Genomic DNA, 20,720 nt, shown 5'->3' with positions numbered 1-20,720 from the left:
GAGTCTTCTTGTGAATACAGTATGTTAAATATGTACAATGCTGTACAGCTCAAGAGTAAATCCATAATGAGTAAGAGTATTGAAACCATCATTGTCTCTTGATGGTAAAAAAACAACATATTGATGTGTTGATCAGTTTTGATTCAAAGAAAAGCAAGTGAATCAGTCTCAGGTCTGCATATAAAGAAAAACACACACTTTGAGGCTGATGTGCAATAATCATAGTGCTATGAGCTGAGAAACTTTCAGTCAGCTGACCTGCAGGTTACGTTCTGCAAATGAAACACATGCACAGGTGTTTGTCTGCTGCATGTTTTTAGCCTGTGCAAATACACAGTCAGAGGTAGAGGACTGAGTGCAGTGAGTGAGCTGCAGTTTATGGCAGAATCAGTCATTACTTTGAGCTGCAGTGGTGTTCAAAAGAAAGAGAGAGAGAGAGCATTCACAGCATATTACACACTCCAGGAAGGAATATGCAAGATTTTAATATTTCCCCTTGGTTTGTGCATTGTTAATTGTATACATGTTATGATGTGATTTGAAACTGCAGTGGAATTAGTTAACCAACAGGTTACTTCAAATACAACTATAGCAGAATAGGTAGCAGCTATGTTCATTACTAAAACATCAGCATCTACACTATCAAAACAACAGCATGTTCACTACAAAAATATCAACACACAATAAAAACATCAATATCTACACTACAGAAACATCAGCACTAAAAGAGCGCGAGTCCCCAAATCTTTAGCAGGTAGGAATAATATCAAAATAATACATGGAAGGGTATGCGTTATTGTGATTATTGGCACGTCTGTGTTACCGCTGGCACTGTAAGCATCGGTGTGACATCAGCATCTACACTATCATAAAAATAAAGTCTGTATCTGCATTACCAAAACACTAGCTGCTAGATTTGGTTATACGTTATTTATTAGGAAATTATAGATAACTCATTGACATTAAAAAATTCTACTTGCATGTGCAGTTCTTATACTGATAGCTTCTATAACATTAATCTGGAAATCCTAGTGCAATCCTATGCAATGCTTCAAATCAACAAAGGCAGGAAATACTGTTGTTAAATACATTACAGGCTTCCATAAACTGTGTGAAACTGCTTTCATTCAGCTGGTTTGTGAGGTTTCGCATTAGTCAGCCAACTCCCAGCTGAGAGAGCTGGACTTCAGCAGCAATAAGCTGGGAGAATCAGCAGTGAAGCTGCTCTGTGCTGGATTGAGGAGTCCAGCATGTGATATACAGGCTTTAAGATCAGCACTAATGATTATCACCTTCATCAGTGTATCATGTTGTATATGTTTTGAACATGTACCAGTCATACATGTATTTTTAAGCTTCTGTATTTATGCTGTTCCCCTTTTGCACCAAATTTGGAATCACCAGTTGTACATTAGGCTTGTCTCATTGCAACATTCTACATTCTGCCATCTGCAACTGTGCAAGGTGGGTTGAATGCGCTAGCATGATTTTTACACAACGCATTTTTGCACTACTTTGAAGCGGGAAGTAATTGCAGAATAGGTGCTCCTCCGACAAGCAACTTGTCAGCACCTGAGGAGTAATAGTACTTTACGCCATGAGCACCGATGTCATATGGAAAACAATCCCCTCTTTCCGTCTTAAGCCAAGTGGGATATATTAAAATAGGGTCGAGCCACATTATGATAAATCATATAGTTGTAGCCCAATCGTACACACGGAAGTTTGGAAAAGCTAGACCACCATCCCGTTTAGATTTACATAGGTGATTTTTATTAATTCTATGGCTTTTGTAATTCATATTAATGACTGATGCGATTCAAATAACATATTAACAGGTTTTTGAACTGTTCCTCAATGAAAAAAATTAAATGATACTATCATAAATCAAGAATTTGTAAATTGAATGACAGTGTGATTCCAATTGATGTGATAGCATTGCTACCATAACCAAATTATTTTTACTGGTGTGAGAGTTTAACAAAGACATGATATACCTATATCTACAATATGTACTGTAGATGTCTGTTGCTCCACTTAATGCACTATGCATTATGGCTGAGTCACAGAGCGGCATCATTCACATCACAACCCAAAATACTCACTTCCTCTGCACTGCAGAAACACACATCACAATATACTCACTTCCTCTGCACTGCAGAAACACACATCACAATATACTCACTTCCTCTGCACTGCAGAAACACACATCACAATATACTCACTTCCTCTACACTGCAGAAACACACATCACAATATACTCTCCCTCTGCACTGCAGAAACACACAACACAATATACTCACTTCCTCTACACTGCAGAAACACACATCACAATATACTCACTTCCTCTACACTGCGGAAACACACATCACAATATACTCACTTCCTCTGCACTGCAGAAACACACATCACAATATACTCACTTCCTCTGCACTGCAGAAACACACATCACAATATACTCACTTCCTCTGCACTGCAGAAACACATATCACAATATACTCACTTCCTCTGCACTGCAGAAACGCACATCAGCAGGACATCAAAGGGAATTTACAGTTTGTACATTTATCCTGCACCTCATTTACAGTGACATACATTTTTTCTTGGATGCATCTCTCACTATGAGCCATCTTCATTTCTTCAGCTGTTCCTTTTGTTACAGAGAACAACATGATTAGATTCCAAGGTCTACTGAAATATTTCATATTTTTATGTTGTGATAAGCTGTAATGGGCTGTTTGAAAACCCATCAGTTAAAATCACATCATCAATTTTTAAGAATCAGTTTCCGCTCATTTATCACTTGTAATTCAAGACTCAATGGAGTGCATTCAGTAAGGCAGCACAGTGCTCTTCATTGTCTACAGCTTGTTCAATATCAGTGACTACTACAGAAGCTGTAGTTATACAGCTGTCACCAGACCTAAATGCTTACTGTGCTTCACTGTATTATCATGTAAGGAGTGTTTTATCTGAGCTTTCACCTCAGCACTATGTTCAGCTGTGCAGTAAAGCTTAGAGACAGGTTTGGTAATTAAATTTTCAGCCAGCTTTAAAAGGCAAGTGTCCAAGGTATTAGCACCAGCAGGCTTTCTGGGTTCAGTGTCTTTCAAGGCCTTACAAATTTTGATTCTGAAAATTATTTTTTTTTTCATTAATTTGATTACTGTAAAACATTCAGCACAACTATTTACATGAATACATATTGCAAATTATCCTTATGATTTCTTGGATGATCCGTACAAATTTCAACCCAATCCAGTAAAAAATATTGGTGAGGCTTATAATACACATACAAAGAGTCGCAAAAATGATGAAATTTAGCTCAGAGGGCCAAACTTCAAAAATTCATAACTAAAAAAGTATTTGGAGTAGAGCTATAGGATTTTGCGAGGTCCCATGAATTTAGTAGAAGTTTTTACATTTTTTGAGAAAATCCATGACATGAACTGGGAAGAGTTCTGAATTCTGGGTGAGTTGGCATGGAATGACTCATTTACAATTTCTACATGTATTCCATTTATATAGCTGGATATTTACTGAGGCAGTTCTGGGTTAGAGACCTTGCCCAAGGGTATAGTAGCAGGGAATCAAACCAGCAAACTTTTGGTTACAAGCCCTGCTCTTTTACCACAATGGTACACTGCTACCTGATCTTGCTGAGGGGAATACCAGCCAAAGTCCTAAAGGTAGGTGGACCAGACCTCCTCAGACATATCCATGACCTTCTATGCAAAATATGGGACAAGGAGGAAATCACTGCACAACTCAGGGATGTCCTAATTGTCGCAATTTTCAAGAAAGGGGACAAAGCAGACTGTGGAAATTACCGCAGCATTTCCCTGCTCTCCACGACAGGGAAAGTACTGGCTAGGGTCTTGGCCAACAGACTCCTGCCCCTGTTCGAAAAAACACTACCAGAATCCCAAAATGGTTTTCGTCCCAACAGGAGCACCATGGACATGATTTTCACAGCTCACCAGCTCCAAGAAAAATCCCAGGAACAAAATGAACCACTGTGCATGGCCTTTATAGACCTCACCAAAGTGTTTGATTCTGTAAATCGCCAGGCCCTTTGCCTAGTTCTGGCGAAATTGGTTCCCCTGAAAAATATATCAGAGTACTAAGACTACTACATGACAATATGTCTGCCAGAGTACTCATCAGGTGTCGATTTATGGCACAATTTTTACTGTCATAAAAATGCCAATTGCAGAGATTTTTACGGTCCTTTAGTTCAATTCTGACCTAGTGAAGGTCATTTATTATTATTATTACTATGTGGTCACATAAACAACTTTCATGAGGTTTGGAGTGTCACATACTGTCTGCCTTTAATGGAATCGGGTGCTGATGATAACCAGTCCCAATTTAAATGCCCCATGAGAACAAATTCTGAATCATTAAACTTAACTGGTTGACCGGGGGATGATGTAATAGTCTCTGTTGAAGCAAGCAGTTTTGTAGAAACCTATGGCTGTAACAGGAGTTATTACTAATATTCATTGTTATTTATTCTTTCAGAGTGCTTTGTTTTTTAATTGATTTAGTAACTGTTGTGCTGTACTTTGTGTCCACATTGATTGAAACTCCAGTCTATATGTGTATCCAAGTTTGCGTTATCCAGTAATTACCGGTTTTTGCCTAGTAAAATTTATAAAGAACCGATAAAAACTTGCCGGTCAAAATGTCCGGTAATAATGCTCATACAAAACATCGCTATACGAAGGCGATCCTTAAACAGGACATTTGTGTTTTGACAGCGAAACAGCCGAGCCCCGACTGGGCTACACTGGCTAAAATTGGCTGTGTTCTGCCCGTGTCAAGCATGCCGGCAGAGAGGGGCTTCTCTCTGCAGAATCAAATTAAGACGGCGCTGCAAAGTCGTCTGGAGGAGGAGAGAGTGACGCGGCTTATGCGCATTGCAAGCTGCAAACAGTGCAAAGACACAATGAGGTTTTGCTCAATAGCTACTGTTCTTTTTGCTTAATCGTTACTGTTCATTAAATAGTCAAACTGATTTGAGGTCGTTGTCATTCTTACGTCAACCTAGGTGTACATTATCTTTGAGTTTGTAACATACACTGTTAGGGAAGCGTGACTGGTAAGTTTCAGATTTGTCCAGTAAAATAGATTCTTTCCGGACACCGGACTGGCAAAAAAAAAAAAAAATCCTAGCAGAAACCGTGATGTGTAAATATCTATATCAAATACACACACACACACACACACACACACACACATACTTAAAGTGCTCAAGCAAAGACATTTGAAAGTTTTCTATGGTGGTGATCTCATCATCACATCATCATTATTGTCATTTAGCAGACACTGTTATCCACAGCGAATTTCGTATGTCGCAGTTTTTACATGTATTCCGTTTATACAGCTGAACATTTATTGAGGCAATTCTGAGTTAAGTACCTTGCCCAAGGGTATAGCAGCAGGGTCCAAAAGGGATCAAACTGGCAAACTTTTGGTTACAAGCCCTGCTCTTTTATCATTATGCTACACTGCCATCTGATCTTGCTGACGGAAATGCTGGGTTGTGGGGATGGAAGCAGCAGCAGCAGGTGGCTGGGTTATCAGGAACCTCAGGAGTAGCAGAGAGTCTCACAGCAGCAGCACTGCAGGCAGACGCTGTAGCAGTGATGGAGGATTTAGTCCTGGGAGGAGGACCAACACTTCCACAGGCACAACACCACAATCAGTGCTGGGATGGTCACTGCTGTAAAAGACATTAAAAAAATTGTATCAATAGCAGAATAAAATGCTGTTAATGTACTTTGATAAAAAAGTTAACTCTGTAAAAGCTTTTTAGAGTCTTCCCATGCAGATGTACAGGATCAGGTAGTTACTTTGCTCTCAGACACAGTTTTAAGTAGAAATGCTTTTGTTGTAGTGAATATTTGATCATTAATGCTTTTTATGCTTTTTGCCTTTTCAGACTCAGTAACTGTAACCTTACAGAGAAGTCCTTTGAAATTGTGGCCTCAGCTCTCCAGTCAGCCACCTCACCCCTGAGAGAGCTGGACCTCAGCAAGAATAAGCTGGGAGAATCAGGAGTGAAGCTGCTGAGTGCTGCACTGATGAGTCCAAACTGTGAACTACAGACTCTGGATCTCAGCTACTGTAACCTGGGAGAATCAGGAGTGAAGCTGCTGAGTGCTGCACTGATGAGTCCAAACTGTAAACTGCAGACTCTGAGGTGAGTGATGCTGTTTGATAATCCTGATTATCAGCATTTTTCATCGAATTCATACATTAAGTAATGCTCGAAAGATTCCAAGATAAAATATTCCAAAATAATAAATATGGATCCTTATTAAACAGTTTTGACTTTAAGAATGAAAACGTCTGGTCTAGAGATGAAACGGTATGAAAATTTAATATCACGATTATAGTGACCAAAAGTATCACGGTTATCAGTATTATCGTGGTATTGTTAAAATGTGCTGAAAATGTTAAGAAAGTACTGATATACAAACTGAAATCATTTCACCAAGTTTTATATTGAAAACCACAAATGAAATTAGCAGCACTATGCACTTTTTGTTTGCATAAACATTAAAATAATGACATAGCCAATACCTTCAGTAAACATATGAACACCATATCAAATGAGCATTTGAGTATATGCAATGACCCCGTGCAAAATTTACATAAATACAAATGAGTCTTAAGAAGACATTGAAAGTAATTGCAGTGAGCCCAACAATTGACATAAATACAGAGGAGTATAGTGTTTCTCCACTTTTATGACCAATTCGACGACTGTAGGATTTTAAATGAGCAAACTATGTTGGTTGGGTGACAAAACTACGTAACGTGTTACTGTGTGCAATGGGCGAATAGAGTCTGCAGACACAACGCATAGGCCTACAGCAGCAGAACAGAGCAGAAAAAATATTATTATTATTAGGCCTATTACTGTTATTGTTGCTAAATACCCACATCAGAAGAAGGTGGGCGGCAGTGTAGCATAGTGGTTAAGGAGCAGGACTCATAACCGATGGGTTGCCGGTTCAATCCCCACTGGGACACTGCGGCTGTATCCTTGGGCAAGGTACTTAACCCACAGTTGCCTCAGTAAATATCCAGCTGTATAAATGGATAACATTGTAAAGAACTGTAACCTATGTAAGTCGCTGTGGATAAAAGCGTCTGCTAAATGAATAAATGTAAATGTAAGGTGATAGGCTAGCCTGCAGCTGTTCTGTCCGTTAAAATGAATTACCGCACAATAATCATTAATAGATGTTACTTTCTCAGGCTACAAAAACACTCTAAAATGAAGTGCAGATATGTGTTTTTAAATGCAAAAGTTAAGTTACCTGCTCCAACATTCCCATGCATGGCTCCAGTTGCATAAACGAGCTTGTATGGAAGACGTGAATTTCCGAGTGAGGACGATAAGGACGCATTATTCATCGCAAATCAAGTGCAAAGGGAAGAGTTGAGTCTGATTGTGCATGTTGTTTCCCAAAAGTCTTGGTATAGTATAGGCTAATTTGTAGGTCATTTCAGAATATCATGATAATGCTGAGTGCATCTAGGAGACTGTTGCTAATTTTGGTTGATGCTTTAACGTGAGTTTTTCAAAGCGCGGTAATTAATCAACCACGATTTTAATGATAATTAAAATTCAAAACGGTAGTACTCACCAAGTTAACTTACCTTGTATTCGCTATAAAGTAGTGTCTGGTGGTTGAGAAGATGACTCAAAAGATTTAAAGTGTTGCTCCCTTTCGCAGCGATTTTCTTTCTGCATGTTCTGCAGACAGGGTGACCATCTTCAGTCAATCCCTCAGCACTCTTATAAAAAACAAAATATGACCACACTTCAGATTTAGTTGTCTTAGAAGGCTGAAGAATCTCCGGAGCGCTGTCACTGCCTTCCGCCATGTTTTCTTTGACACAAAAAAAACCCACGTTGCATGCTGCGCCTGAGTCTGGGAGACTTGCTAACTTTGGTTGATGCTGTACAGTATTTAACGTGAGTTTTTCAAAGCGCGGTAATCAACCGCGGTTTTAATGATAATTAAAATTTGAAACTGTAATACTAACCGTTGGGAATTTTACCGCGGTTTACCGTGAAACTGGTACCCATTTCATCCCTAGTAGGGCCTTCTGAAGACTCCAAAAAAGGGTCTTTGAAAACCGTGACCTTCAGGCTAGGAATAAAATTCTGGTCTAGAGAGTGGTAGTACTACCCTGCCTACTGTATGGGTCAGGAACATGGACCACACACAGCAGGCACCTGAAGGCTCTTGAGGCATACCAACAGAGGTGCCTCAGAAAAATCCTGAAGATCAGCTGGGAGGATAAACACACTAACCCCAGCGTCCTGGAGGAGGCCAGCGTGCTGTAGGGACAATGCCTACGATTAGATGGGGGTACCACTTACGTGTAAGGAATATCCTTACATGAGGTACCAATTATGTTGGTGATAACTGAATTAAACACATGGAGGTGACGTACAGAATATGGCGTCTACCATAGTGGTTAAAATAGAAGATCAGTCTCAATTTCGTTTTGTGTATCAGTCTCATAAAGTACACTAAACTATTAATTTGGTACTTCAATTAATGATTAAATTAATAATCATAATCGAAATTACCACATCAATAGTTAATCAAATCACAATATTATCTATCTTACTAAACAAATAACACTGATGATTCAACTAAGAGGTGAAGATATTTCGAATTCTGATCAGCAGAGGTTGGCAATATTCATTCCACGTGTAACAACAGACAACCTTGGAAAAATAATGCATTTATTGAGATATAACATCAAGGTAGTAATGCACCAATCAGTACATTTATGTATAATAAATGTAGCCTGTGTGTATGTATTTACATTTGTATGTAGGTATGAGTGAATGTCTTGCGGCAGTGTGTGTGAGCGTGTCATAGGGTTTGTGTTCCTTTGTTCTGAGTCGTGCATGTGTTGCACGTGCACGTATGTGCCTGTGCTCACTGAACACACGTGTTCAGAGGAACGTGTGTGTGGCGGCGAGTTTGAGTTGCCTGTGTGTATGTGTATAGCGAACATAACGTCTGTCTGGTACGGGATATGTTCAGACAATTCATAACCGTGGGGTTATCAATTACCCCCTGTGTAGATTAAAAAGAGGTACCGGGGGTTAGCAAGAGGATACACATACAAAGACCCTGTGTCACTGTGTGGTATTTTAACTAATGCTGTATGGTGAATAGTGATCAGCTAGGATCAGTGAAACATAGCTAGCTACATTCCTGGTAATGATCTGAATCACACACAGGTACAAACATTCATAAATGTAGCTAACAGTCAGTTGTTTAGCTGTGCAATGTCCTATGCCCAGAGTTAATAGCCTAGTGTAGCTCCTGAAATGAGGTCCAAATCTTTCGGTGCCATGGGTGGTTTCGCTTGTGGTTCCGTCGTCAGGGAGCCAGGGCTGGTCTGGTTCGGTCAGTTCAGTCTGGGTTGGTTCAGGCACTGATGAGGGTTTCTTCTGGGAGACACGTTGAGGTGGATCCGGTCACACCGTTGTCTCTGGCTGGTAACAAGTTCGCGCTGCTCTGATTGCTGGTGCTGAAACTCGGCTCTTGTCTTACTGATCTCTGCTAGCAAGTCGTTGCTAGCTTGGAGAATCAAAGGCAGGACAGGGCCTTAGGCTCGGCTGTCCATGTCCCGTCCGCGTGGTGCGGCCTTCAGGGAATGAGAAGGATACGTTGGTCTTCTTCAGATGTATGGAACAAGAGGGATACGTCCGTCTTCTTCGGACGTATGGAGCAAGAGGCAAGAGAGAAAGAGACAGATTCGTCCGTCTTCTTCGGACGTGTGGAGAAAGAGCAAGAGAGAGAGCAAAGGAATGCACCGTTTTCACAGTTTTTACTAGCATCACTGCAGAGGGGCATTTCCTGTTTACTCTAGCTGTCCTTGGTTGGGTGAGAGGTTGTGAAACTGCAACATCACTTCCTGTGAGATTGCGTTTGACATTAAAAGCGATTTATTACTGTCTGTAAAAGTTGAACAAATAAAATGAACGAATCTATCTGTGGATGGCACTGTATGTACAGTGCCCACTATCACTTCCACCATCGCACATCCACTCAGATGGACTGGCCATGTTCTCCGTATGCCTGACTCTCACCTTCCAAAACAAGTGTTGTACTCCCAGCTTCAGACAGGACATTGTGCCCCAGGAGGTCAAAAGAAGAGATACAAAGGATAATATGAAGGCAAACATAAAAAAGTTCCAGATCGACCTGGGAGCAAACAGCAAACAACAGGGAGGCCTGGAGAAGGCTTGTCCGTAAGCGTGCTGCGCTGTACGACGCGCTGCCGAAAACATGCGCAGACTCATAAAGGAGAGAGCTAATAAAAAGGCCCAAACCATATCCTCAAACTCCTCCTCCCAACCCTGCCCACACAGCCCCAAAAAATGCGGTTCCAGGATCAGCCTCTCCGCCCACCTGAAGACACATAAGGACTCAGAAGGAGGAGAGTCTTACTCAACTTCGAGTGACTGCTGTTGATGAGTAGTAACTGTGACCATGTGTGCCTGGTTTCCTTTGCATTAGCGCTCCTCCTTAGCACATTTCTGTATCTGCTCTGGAGATGCTGGTTAGTGTATATTAGGGGTCACCAATCTGTGGCTCTAGGGCCTCATGTGGCTCTTCTGAACTTCCTGTTTGAAGATGGGAGCAGCTTTGGCCCACATAACTTATAAACACCAGCACAGAACAATGTCTGTCACTCAATGAATGAATGCATGCACTTATAATAGACCACTGCTAGAGGAAATATAACAAGCTAATACCTATTTGCACAATGGGTTTAAATCTTATCAATTATCCTTATTACAAAAAATGTAGCAGTTATTGTCATATTAACTGTTTTTCTGTTGTGTAAGGACGTGAACCCAATCACATTTTCCATTTTAAGATGTCTATTTTCTCTTCTCTACAGACTCAGTGATTGTAACCTTAATGAGAAGTGCTGTGAAAGTGTGATCTCAGCTCTACAGTCAGTCATCTCATCCCTGAGAGAGCTGGACCTCAGCTACAGTAAGCTGGGAGATTCAGGAGTGGAGCAGCTCTGTGCTTTACTGATGAGTCCAAACTGTGAACTACAGATACTGAGGTGAGTGATGCCTAATATTCCTGTGTCATCAAGATATTGCTGAAGTCATGCAGTAAATGCTGCCAGAAACCTCCCTTAACGATATGAAAGAAAGATCATTCTTATACATTTTTTACCATTTTAATAATTAAAATTACTGAAGGCAATACTGAGTGACAGAGAAAGAAATGTGTATATATTGAGGCTGAATAACCCCTGACTGCAGAAGAGTAAAGATGTAGAGGATATACCAGGGGCTAAATTTAAAGGTTACTGTGTGCTTTGTTGGCAGTAAAGTCCTGTGAAAACGTGCATGGGATTTACTAACCAGTCGTAATGGGTGAAATTCAGTATTAATAACTGTCCTTCAGGGGTAATAGCATTGTATGCTTTTACCATTGGTATATGTGCAGTTATTCATATGCAGTTACTCATATGCACGTTTAAATGTGAGAATTTAAAAACAGGCAAGGGATTTAACAAGTAATAACTCTGCTTAATTTTTAAATATTCACATACATTTGCACAGTGGAGCTTCCATTTTGTTCCAGTTGATACAAACATAAACTATAAACACATAAATAGTTTCAAATTATACTGTAGATTACAGATATGGGAATACTATGCCACCAAAAGACATAGTTATGTAGTTATGAATGAAACATGTCTGGCTCTGACAAATGAACAGCGTGTTGGCCTACCTTTGGCCTTAGTGATTTCTTCACTGTGTTGTGGCAGACTGTCCATGATTTTCTGCTAAAGCATTGGTGATGTTGTGCTCCGCTCCTCCTTTAAAGCATTAGTAAGCCCCACCACTGAAGAGGGTTGTCTTGGCCTTGCCATAATTCTGCGTTTCAGTTCATCACAAAGATATTTTATTGGGTTGAGGTCAGTGCTCTGTGCTTTTGGATAGAATAGCACATAGATATAGTGTTATACTCACACAGACATAGACTGACTCCTTCATCGTTAATAAACTGTGAAATCTTGGAGAGAAAAACTGGGACAAGCATAACATCTGTAAAAAGCAAAAGTTCAAAACTGCCTGCATCCGCCTTTGCGCTGTGTCTGTTATATACTTTGTATCTCTATCAATAACTGTGTCTCACATGGAAGAAATTAACCCCTGTGCCTCTTAGTATGTGTATTAACTTTAATGATTCATTCCTCCCAACTGCTAAACCATTTTCAAGATCTGATTCATGAAGGCAGATCATGACCAGTTTTTACATTATTCATTAGTAGGTTATAGATAACTCATTGACTTTAGAAATTGTACTTGCATGTGCAGCACTGATAGCTTCTATAAACCTAACCTGGAAAATCTAATGCCCGTGTAATTCTTCAAAGGTAACAATGATATTAAAAACTGCGGGTAAATAAATTACAGGCTTCAATCAACTGTGAAAGTATTTACTTTCAGCTGCTTTATCAGGTTTCAAATCAGAATGACCTGTCTGTCTACAGTCTGTGTTTTTAGCTGCATCTCATTTATAGTAAAATACATTTTTTCATGATTGCATCTCTCACTATGTAGCCATCATCATTTCTTCAGCTGTTCCTTTTATTATAACTACTTCATTTTAAGGAATTGGATTCCATGATCTGCTCACACATGTCATATTATGATGTTGTAAATCTGATCTGAAATGAGTCAAATTACAGGAGAATTTGTCTTTCTTTGTCCAGCAAATCTTTCCTTTGATGAATAGGCTCTGAGAGTTCATCAAAAAACCAGGGGAAATATTTTAAGTAAAATTCTGATTTTGATTTCCCCTTTAATGAACTACTTTTGTTGCATAAATATCTGAAAGTAGTCCAGTCATATGAGGAATTTGTCTTTGTCAGTCCAAAGAAGGCTTATTTTGATCAATAAGGTCTGAGAGCTCAGCAGAAAACCAGGTGACTGCCTGTCCCTCTTTTTGATAGGAGCATACTTATTCAAGACTGATAGGCAGTATCTGGGTATAACATTCATTCTTCATGATTTATGGCACAATTTTTACTGCCATAAAAATGCCAATTGCGGAGATTTTTATGGTCCTTTTGTTCATTTCTGACCTAGTAAAGTTCATTTTATTATTATTATTATTATTATTATTATTATGTGGGCACATAAACAACTTTCATGAGGTTTGGAGTGTCACATGTCTGCCTTTAATGGAATCGGATGCTGATGATAACCAGTCCCAATTTAAATGCCCCATAAAAACAAATTCTGAATCATTAAACTTAAGTGGTTGACCAGGGGGTGATGTAATAGTCTCTGTTGAAGCAAGCAGTTTTGTAGAAACCTATGGCTGTTACAGGAGTTATTGCTAATATTCATTGTTATTTATTATTTCAGAGTGCTTTGTTTTTTTATTGATTTAGTAACTGTTATGCTGTACTTTGTGTTCAGATTGATTGGAACTCCAGTCTATATGTGTATCCAAGTTTACGTTATCCAGTAATTACCGGTTTTTGCCCAGTCAAATTTATAAAGAACCGATAAAAACTTGCCGGTCAAAATGTCCGGTAATAATGCTCATACAAAACATAGCTATAACGAAGGCGATCCTTAAACAGGACATATGTGTTTTGACAGCGAAACAGCCGAGCTAAAATTGGCTGTGTTCTGCCCGTGTCAAGCATGCCAGCAGAGAGGGGCTTCTCTCGGCAGAATCAAATTAAGACGGCGCTGCAAAGTCGTCTGGAGGAGGAGAGAGTGACGCGGCTTAGGCGCATTGCAAGCTGCAAACAGTGCAAAGACACAATTGACACGTTTGATTTCAAGTCGGCAGCTGAGCCTTTTGCCGCAATGAAAAAAGGAGAAAATAAAGTGTCACCTGGTAGCATATAGGTTACATTTGATGCCATGTAGGCCTAGCCTTTTTTTAAACAGGCTACAGATGTTATAGGTTACAGATATTTCGTAATAGCCTACATTTTAGTGGCTAATGTTGAGGTTTTGCTCAATAGCTACTGTTCGTTTTGCTTAATCGTTACTGTTCATTAAATAGTTCAACTGATTTGAGGTCGTTGTCATTCTTATGTCAACCTAAGTGTACATTATATTTGCGTTTGTAACATAGCCTGTTATTGAAGCGTGACTGGCAAGTTTCAGATTTGTCCAGTAAAATAATTTCTTTCCGGACACCGGACCTGCACAAAAAAAAAAAAAAAAAAAAAAATCTTAGCTGAAACCGTGATGTGTATATATCTATAAAATACATACATACACACGCGCACACACACACACACATACTTACAGTGCTCAAGCAAAGACATTTGAAAGTTTTCTATGGTGGTGATCTCATCATCACATCATCATTATTGTTATTTAGCAGACACTGTTATCCACAGCGAATTTCATATGTTATAGTTTTTACATGTATTCCGTTTATACAGCTGAATATTTACTGAGGCAATTCTGGGTTAAGTACCTTGCCCAAGGGTATAGCAGCAGGGTCCAAAAGGGATCAAACTGGCAAACTTTTGGTTACAAGCCCTGCTCTTTTATCATTATGCTACACTGCCATCCGATCTTGCTGACGGAAACGCTGGGTTTTGGGGATGGAAGCAGCAGCAGCAGGTGGCTGGGTTATCAGGAACCTCAGGAGTAGCAGAGAGTCTCACAGCAGCAGCACTGCAGGCAGACACAGTAGCAGTGATGGAGGATTTAGTCCTGGGAGGAAGACCAACACTTCCACAGACACGGCACCACAATCAATGCTGGGATGGTCACTGCTATAAAAGTCATTAAAATAAATGATATCAATAGGAGATAAATAAAATGCTGTTAATGTACTTCGATTAAAAAAGTTAACTCTGTAAAAGCTTTTCAGGGTCTTCCCATGTAGATGTACAGGATCAGGTAGTTACTTTTCTCTAAGACACAGTTTTAAGTAGAAATGCTTTTGTTTTAGTGAATATTTGATCATTAATGTTTTTTTGTGCTTTTTGTCTTTTCAGGCTCAGTAACTGTAACCTTACAGAGAAGTCCTTTGAAATTGTGGCCTCAGCTCTCCAGTCAGCCACCTCACCCCTGAGAGAGCTGGACCTCAGCTACAATAACCTGGGAGAATCAGGAATGAAGCTCCTGAGTGCTGCACTGATGAGTCCAGACTGTAAACTACAGACTCTGGATCTCAGCTACTGTAACCTGGGAGAATCAGGAGTGAAGCTGCTGAGTGCTGCACTGATGAGTCCAAACTGTAAACTACAGACTCTGGATCTCAGCTACAATAACCTGGGAGAATCAGGAGTGAAGCTGCTGAGTGCTGCACTGATGAGTCCAAACTGTAAACTGCAGACTCTGGATCTCAGCTACTGTAACCTGGGAGAATCAGGAGTGAAGCTGCTGAGTGCTGCACTGATGAGTCCAAACTGTAAACTGCAGACTCTGAGGTGAGTGATGCTGCTTGATAATCCTGATTCATCAGCATTTTTCATTGAATTCATACATTAAGTAATTCCCGAAAGATTCCAAGAAAATAATAAATATGGATCCTTATTAAACAGTTTTGACTTTAAGAATGAAAACGTCTGGTCTAGAGGTGAAACGGTATGAAAATTTAACATCACGATTATAGTGACGAAAATGGTCACGGTTATCAGTATTATCGTGGTATTGTTAAAATGTGCTGAAAATGTTCAAAAGGTACAGATACACAAACTGAAATCATTTCAGCAAGTTTTATATTGAAAACCACAAATAAAATTAGCAGCACTATGCACTTTTTGTTTGCATAAACATTAAAATAATGACATAGCCAATACCTTCTGTAAACATATGAACACCATATCAAATGAGCATTTGAGTATATGCAATGACCAAGTGCAAAATTTACATAAATACAAATGAGTCTTAAGAAGACAGTGATAGTAATTGCAGTGAGCCCAACAATTGACATAAATACAGAGGAGTATAGTGTTTCTCCACTTTTACAACCAATTCAACAACTGTAGGATTTTAAATGAACAAACTGTGTTAGTTGGGTGACAAAACTACGTAACGTGTTACCGTGTGCAATGGGCAAATAGAGTCTGCAGACACGACGCATAGGCCTACAGCAGCAGAACAGAGCAGAACAAATATTATTATTATTATTGTTATTGTTATTATTATTAGGCCTATTACTGTTATTGTTGCTAAATACCCACATCAGAAGAAGGCGATAGGCTAGCCTACATCTGTTCTGTCCCTTAAAATGAATTACCGTACAATAGTCTACTAGGTCATTAATAGATGACGTTACTTTCTCAGGCTACAAAAACACTCTAAAATGAAGTGCAGATACGTGTTTTTAAATGCAAAAATTCAGTTACCTGCTCCAACATTCTCATGCATGGCCCCGGTTGCTTAAGTGAGCTTGTAAGGAAGACGTAAATTTCCGTGTGAGGACACTAAGGATGCGTTATTCATCGCAAATCAAGCGCAAAGGGAAGAGTCGAGTCTGCTTGTGCATGTTGTTTTCTAAAAGTCTTGGTATAATATAGGCTGATTTGTAGGTCATTTCAGAATATCATGATAATGCTGAGTGCATCTAGGAGACTTTTGTTAACTTTGGTTGATGCTTTAACATGAGTTTTTCAAAGCGCGGTAATTAATCAACCATGATTTTAATGATAATTAAAATTCGAAACGGTAGTACTAATTAAGTTAACTTACCTTGCAATCGCTATAAAGTAGTGGGTGGTGGTCACGCAGATGACTCAAAAGATTTTAAGTGTTGACCCCTTTCGCAGCGATTTTCTTTCTGCATGTTCTGCAGACAGGGTGACCATCTTCAGTCAATCCCTCAGCACTCTTATAAAAACCAAAATACGACCACACTTCAGATTTAGTCGTCTTAGAAGGCTGAAAAATCTCCAGAGCACTGTCACTGCCTTCCGCCATGTTTTCTTTGACACAAAACAAACCCACGTTGCATGCTGCACCTGAGTCTGGGAGACTTGCTAACTTTGGTTGATGCTGAGGTTTAAAGCATCATATATTGTATTCCTTTCATGGAATCAGATGCTGATGATAATCAGTCCCAGTTTAAATCCCCCATTAAATCATTAAACTCAGCCAGTCGACCGGACCGCAATCTTTGACCATCACATGACAATTACATGAGACTTATAAAAACCAAAAGTGCTTATTTGTTTGTTGCTGATCAGTTAACTGTTGTGCTGCATTTTATGTTCATTACCTTATGTTACATTTTATGTTCATTATGTTACGTAATTACTCAGCATAGTGATGCACTTATTTGTAAGTCGCTCTAGGTAAGAGTGTCTGCTAAGTGAAGTAATTTAATGTAATGTTCACATTGACTGGGACTTGAATCTACATTTGTATTTATTTATATCAGCTTTATAGACACACATACAGTTCTCAAGCAAAGACATTTGAAAGTATTGCTGAACTCTGTATGTCTGTGTTCGTCAGTGTTTAAGGATGATGAGGGGATGTACATTATTGTCATTCAGCACCCACTCTTTCCAGAGCGACTTCCACAGGTTACAGCTTTACATGTTATCCATCTATAGAGCTGGATATTTCCTGGAGCAACTGTGACTGCCCAAGGGTACAGCAGCAGTACCCATTCAGGGAATCGAACCAACAACCTTTCAGTTACGAGCCCTGCTCCTTACCACTACGGAAACACTGCAGCCCATTGTGTGTAGTTTGTAAGGGATGTAAAACAAAATCTCTGTTCAAAACAGTTTAAATGGCAATTAGTCTGTCAAAATGTAAATGTAAATGTAAAACCAAATAGAGCAATTTACTTGTGAAACGCTTCACACCCTCACAAAGAAAAATAAATCTCGTAAATACCATCAGTCTCCTTGACTTTGCTGAAAGACGATTCCCTCTTGATGCGACCCTGTTTTTGGAATCACCAGTTGCACGTTAGGCTTGTCTCACTGCAACAGCCTCTGGACACTGAGGCAAATGCAATCCTCTGATACACTCACATGCAGCCAGCAGCTATTATTCACACTGCATGTAACACAGTGCACTACTGTGAAGTGGGCCATAGGTGGAACTCCACTTGTGTGATCTGAGAAACTAAATGCTCCTTTAGCCAATCAGATATTCCAAGCAAATGTGAGGTAACAATGATGTGTCTGCAGGGGATGATGGTATCAACAGCTGGGAAGCACATTCGGATGGCAGGTATGCCATCTGCCTACAAAAGTTATGGGTGGGTGGAGCGTGTTCTAGACCTTTACAACACCAAGAGTTAGACTCTTTCAGGGATTTCCTACAGAAATAATTTATATATATATATATATATATATATATATATATATAATAACAAATGAATTCAGCACAAAACTGTACTTGATACCTTTCATTATAGGTATCAAGTACAGTTTTGTGCTGAATTCATTTGTTGAAATGCAGACAATGCTGTTCACCACAGGCTTGTTCTGTCATAGTAGCAGAAAAGGTATCAAATTTGAGGAGTGTGTGTATTTATATAATGAGCAGAGATTCTGTCTCTTTTTCTCCACAGACTGGGTTGCTGTAATCTCACAGAGGGCTGCTGTGATGATCTGGCCTCAGTGCTGCGCTCACACCACTCAGAGCTGAGAGAGCTGGAGCTGAGAGACAATGACCTGCAGGATTCAGGAGTTAGAGCGCTCTCTGCTGGACTGGAGGATCCACACTGTAAACTACAGAGACTGGGGTGAGGAGCATAATAATGTACAGTTAACTCCTGATTATCTGGGCTAATGGAATGGAGCCATGGCACAGATAATCAACAAAATGTTACTTTAATCTTTTTATGTATATCTACCATTTAAATAAAGAAATAACCTTTAGTTTGAAATAACATGCTCTTAGAAGATGCACAGTACAACAAATCCAAAGTTTCCATTTGAATGGCTGGTGAGTGTTAGACTGAGCCCTTCCCCCAACCCTCCCATATGACTGGAAGGGTCTAAAAGCACTCTGCACTAGCTTAGCACGTAACTCAGTATCTTACTGACCTCTTGTAGTACTTCTCGATAACTACTCTTGCATAGCGATGCACTTATTTGGAAGTCACTCTGGGTCAGTGTCTGCTAAATAACGTAATGCAATGTAATGTAAAAATAGCAGAAAAAATCAAATACATGAAGTATTAAGGCAGGATAGCTTTGTTAACCAGTACTTCCTATATCTCGGGTTCTGTACAATTCATCATTTTAAATGCTGTTGTCAAAGCACACAGGACAGGTAGAAAAGTGCAGCTTTATCTAATCCCATTGTCCTTTGTAAAATAAATTACTCAGGAATACCCATGTTTCTTAAAGCTTCTATAACTGTCGTCTTGACATAAATGTTCTTATTTTTCCATTGTTTAAACTTTTGTCACTGTTAAACAGATAAAATTCAGTTGTCAGTCATTTCAAAGACTGACAGTTGTTGACCTTCAGTAGTTGGTGTGAGAAATATAGATTCTGAAGTATCATGTCCTTGAGCCCTGCATCTAGTCTAAGTGGTACAAAGCTGTTGATACACAGTAGATGTTAAGGCTGAGACTCTGGAGGGCAGATCATATGTTTGTTGTACCCCTTTCCAAACTCTGTAACCAGCCCATAGCCACTCACCCAGTGACTCCCCTGTGATCTTTCCCTCACAGAATGGAACTGCAGACAAGAGTATATGTGCACATTTAAACTGCATACTGAGCCACCTGGTACTGGCAGTGTCTAGCATCCATACTGTCATTGCACAGAGCTGGGCTGCTGCCAGTATTGATACATTTACATTTACCTTTATTCATTTGCCAGATGCTTTTTATCCAAAGTGACTTACAAGTGAGGCAGAAATGCTAAAGATGAAGTAGTTCTAGACCTTCCAGTTGTTTTGGTGGAGCCATCTACCCTACCAGGTAAATCTGGATATGAGCTTATCAAGTGAGTTAAACGTGGGTTTGGGCTACAAAAGTGTGTCTGGAAGCGGAACAGGAGTATGAGGACTAGATTCAGTATAACTGACTCTGCTGTGTCCATTAATGTGAGGGGCAGCATGGATCAGCAGGTCAGATCACCCTTAATTTTGAGTGAGTGATACCATTCTTAGGCCACCTGAAACACCATGAGGATTTCACCTGGGGAGTAATCAGTGTATTCATCACCAATGCCTGTGTTTTACATTTACATTTACATTTTCATTTATTCATTTTGGCAGACACTTTTATCCAAAGCGACTTACATAGGTTACAGTTCTTTACAATGTTATCCATTTATACAGCTGGATATTTGCTGAGGCAACTGTGGGTTAAGTACCTTGCCCAAGGGTACAGCAGCAGTGTCCCAGTGGGGATCGAACCAGCAACCTTTCGGTTACGAGTCCTGCTCCTTAACCACTATGCTACACTGCCGCCGTTTTGTCAACATTTACCTTGTAACCTCAGTAAAATCCAAAATTTCCAAAGCCTGTTGTTAGCTTAGAGATTGAATTTGAATTGAAAGGGATACATATTTATAAGATATAAATATGCATGCATGATAACATAAAATATATAAATATATAAATATATTTAATATAATATAAAGATAAATATGCATATTTATCTTCATTTTTACTTACTGTTTGTCTGTGTGATTGTGGGGAAGAGTACAGAAGCGGAATGAACTTG

The 20,720-nt window shown here is 39.6% G+C and overlaps 1 protein-coding gene across 1 annotated transcript in view; it reads left to right on the top strand.

Annotated features, from left to right (window-relative positions):
* The window catches only part of LOC118793851 (NACHT, LRR and PYD domains-containing protein 3-like), a 33,451-nt gene that overhangs the window by 8,317 nt on the left and 4,414 nt on the right, over positions 1-20,720 (top strand). Inside the window, exons 4-5 of the mRNA XM_036551994.1 lie at positions 10,960-11,133; positions 18,606-18,779. Of these exons, the coding sequence (XP_036407887.1) occupies positions 10,960-11,133; positions 18,606-18,779 (348 nt within the window). The remainder of the gene's footprint in view (positions 1-10,959; positions 11,134-18,605; positions 18,780-20,720) is intronic.

Source organism: Megalops cyprinoides, chromosome 1 (assembly GCF_013368585.1).
Source record: "Megalops cyprinoides isolate fMegCyp1 chromosome 1, fMegCyp1.pri, whole genome shotgun sequence".
Lineage (NCBI taxonomy): Eukaryota > Metazoa > Chordata > Actinopteri > Elopiformes > Megalopidae > Megalops > Megalops cyprinoides.
This window is presented reverse-complemented; position numbering and strand designations above follow the sequence as displayed.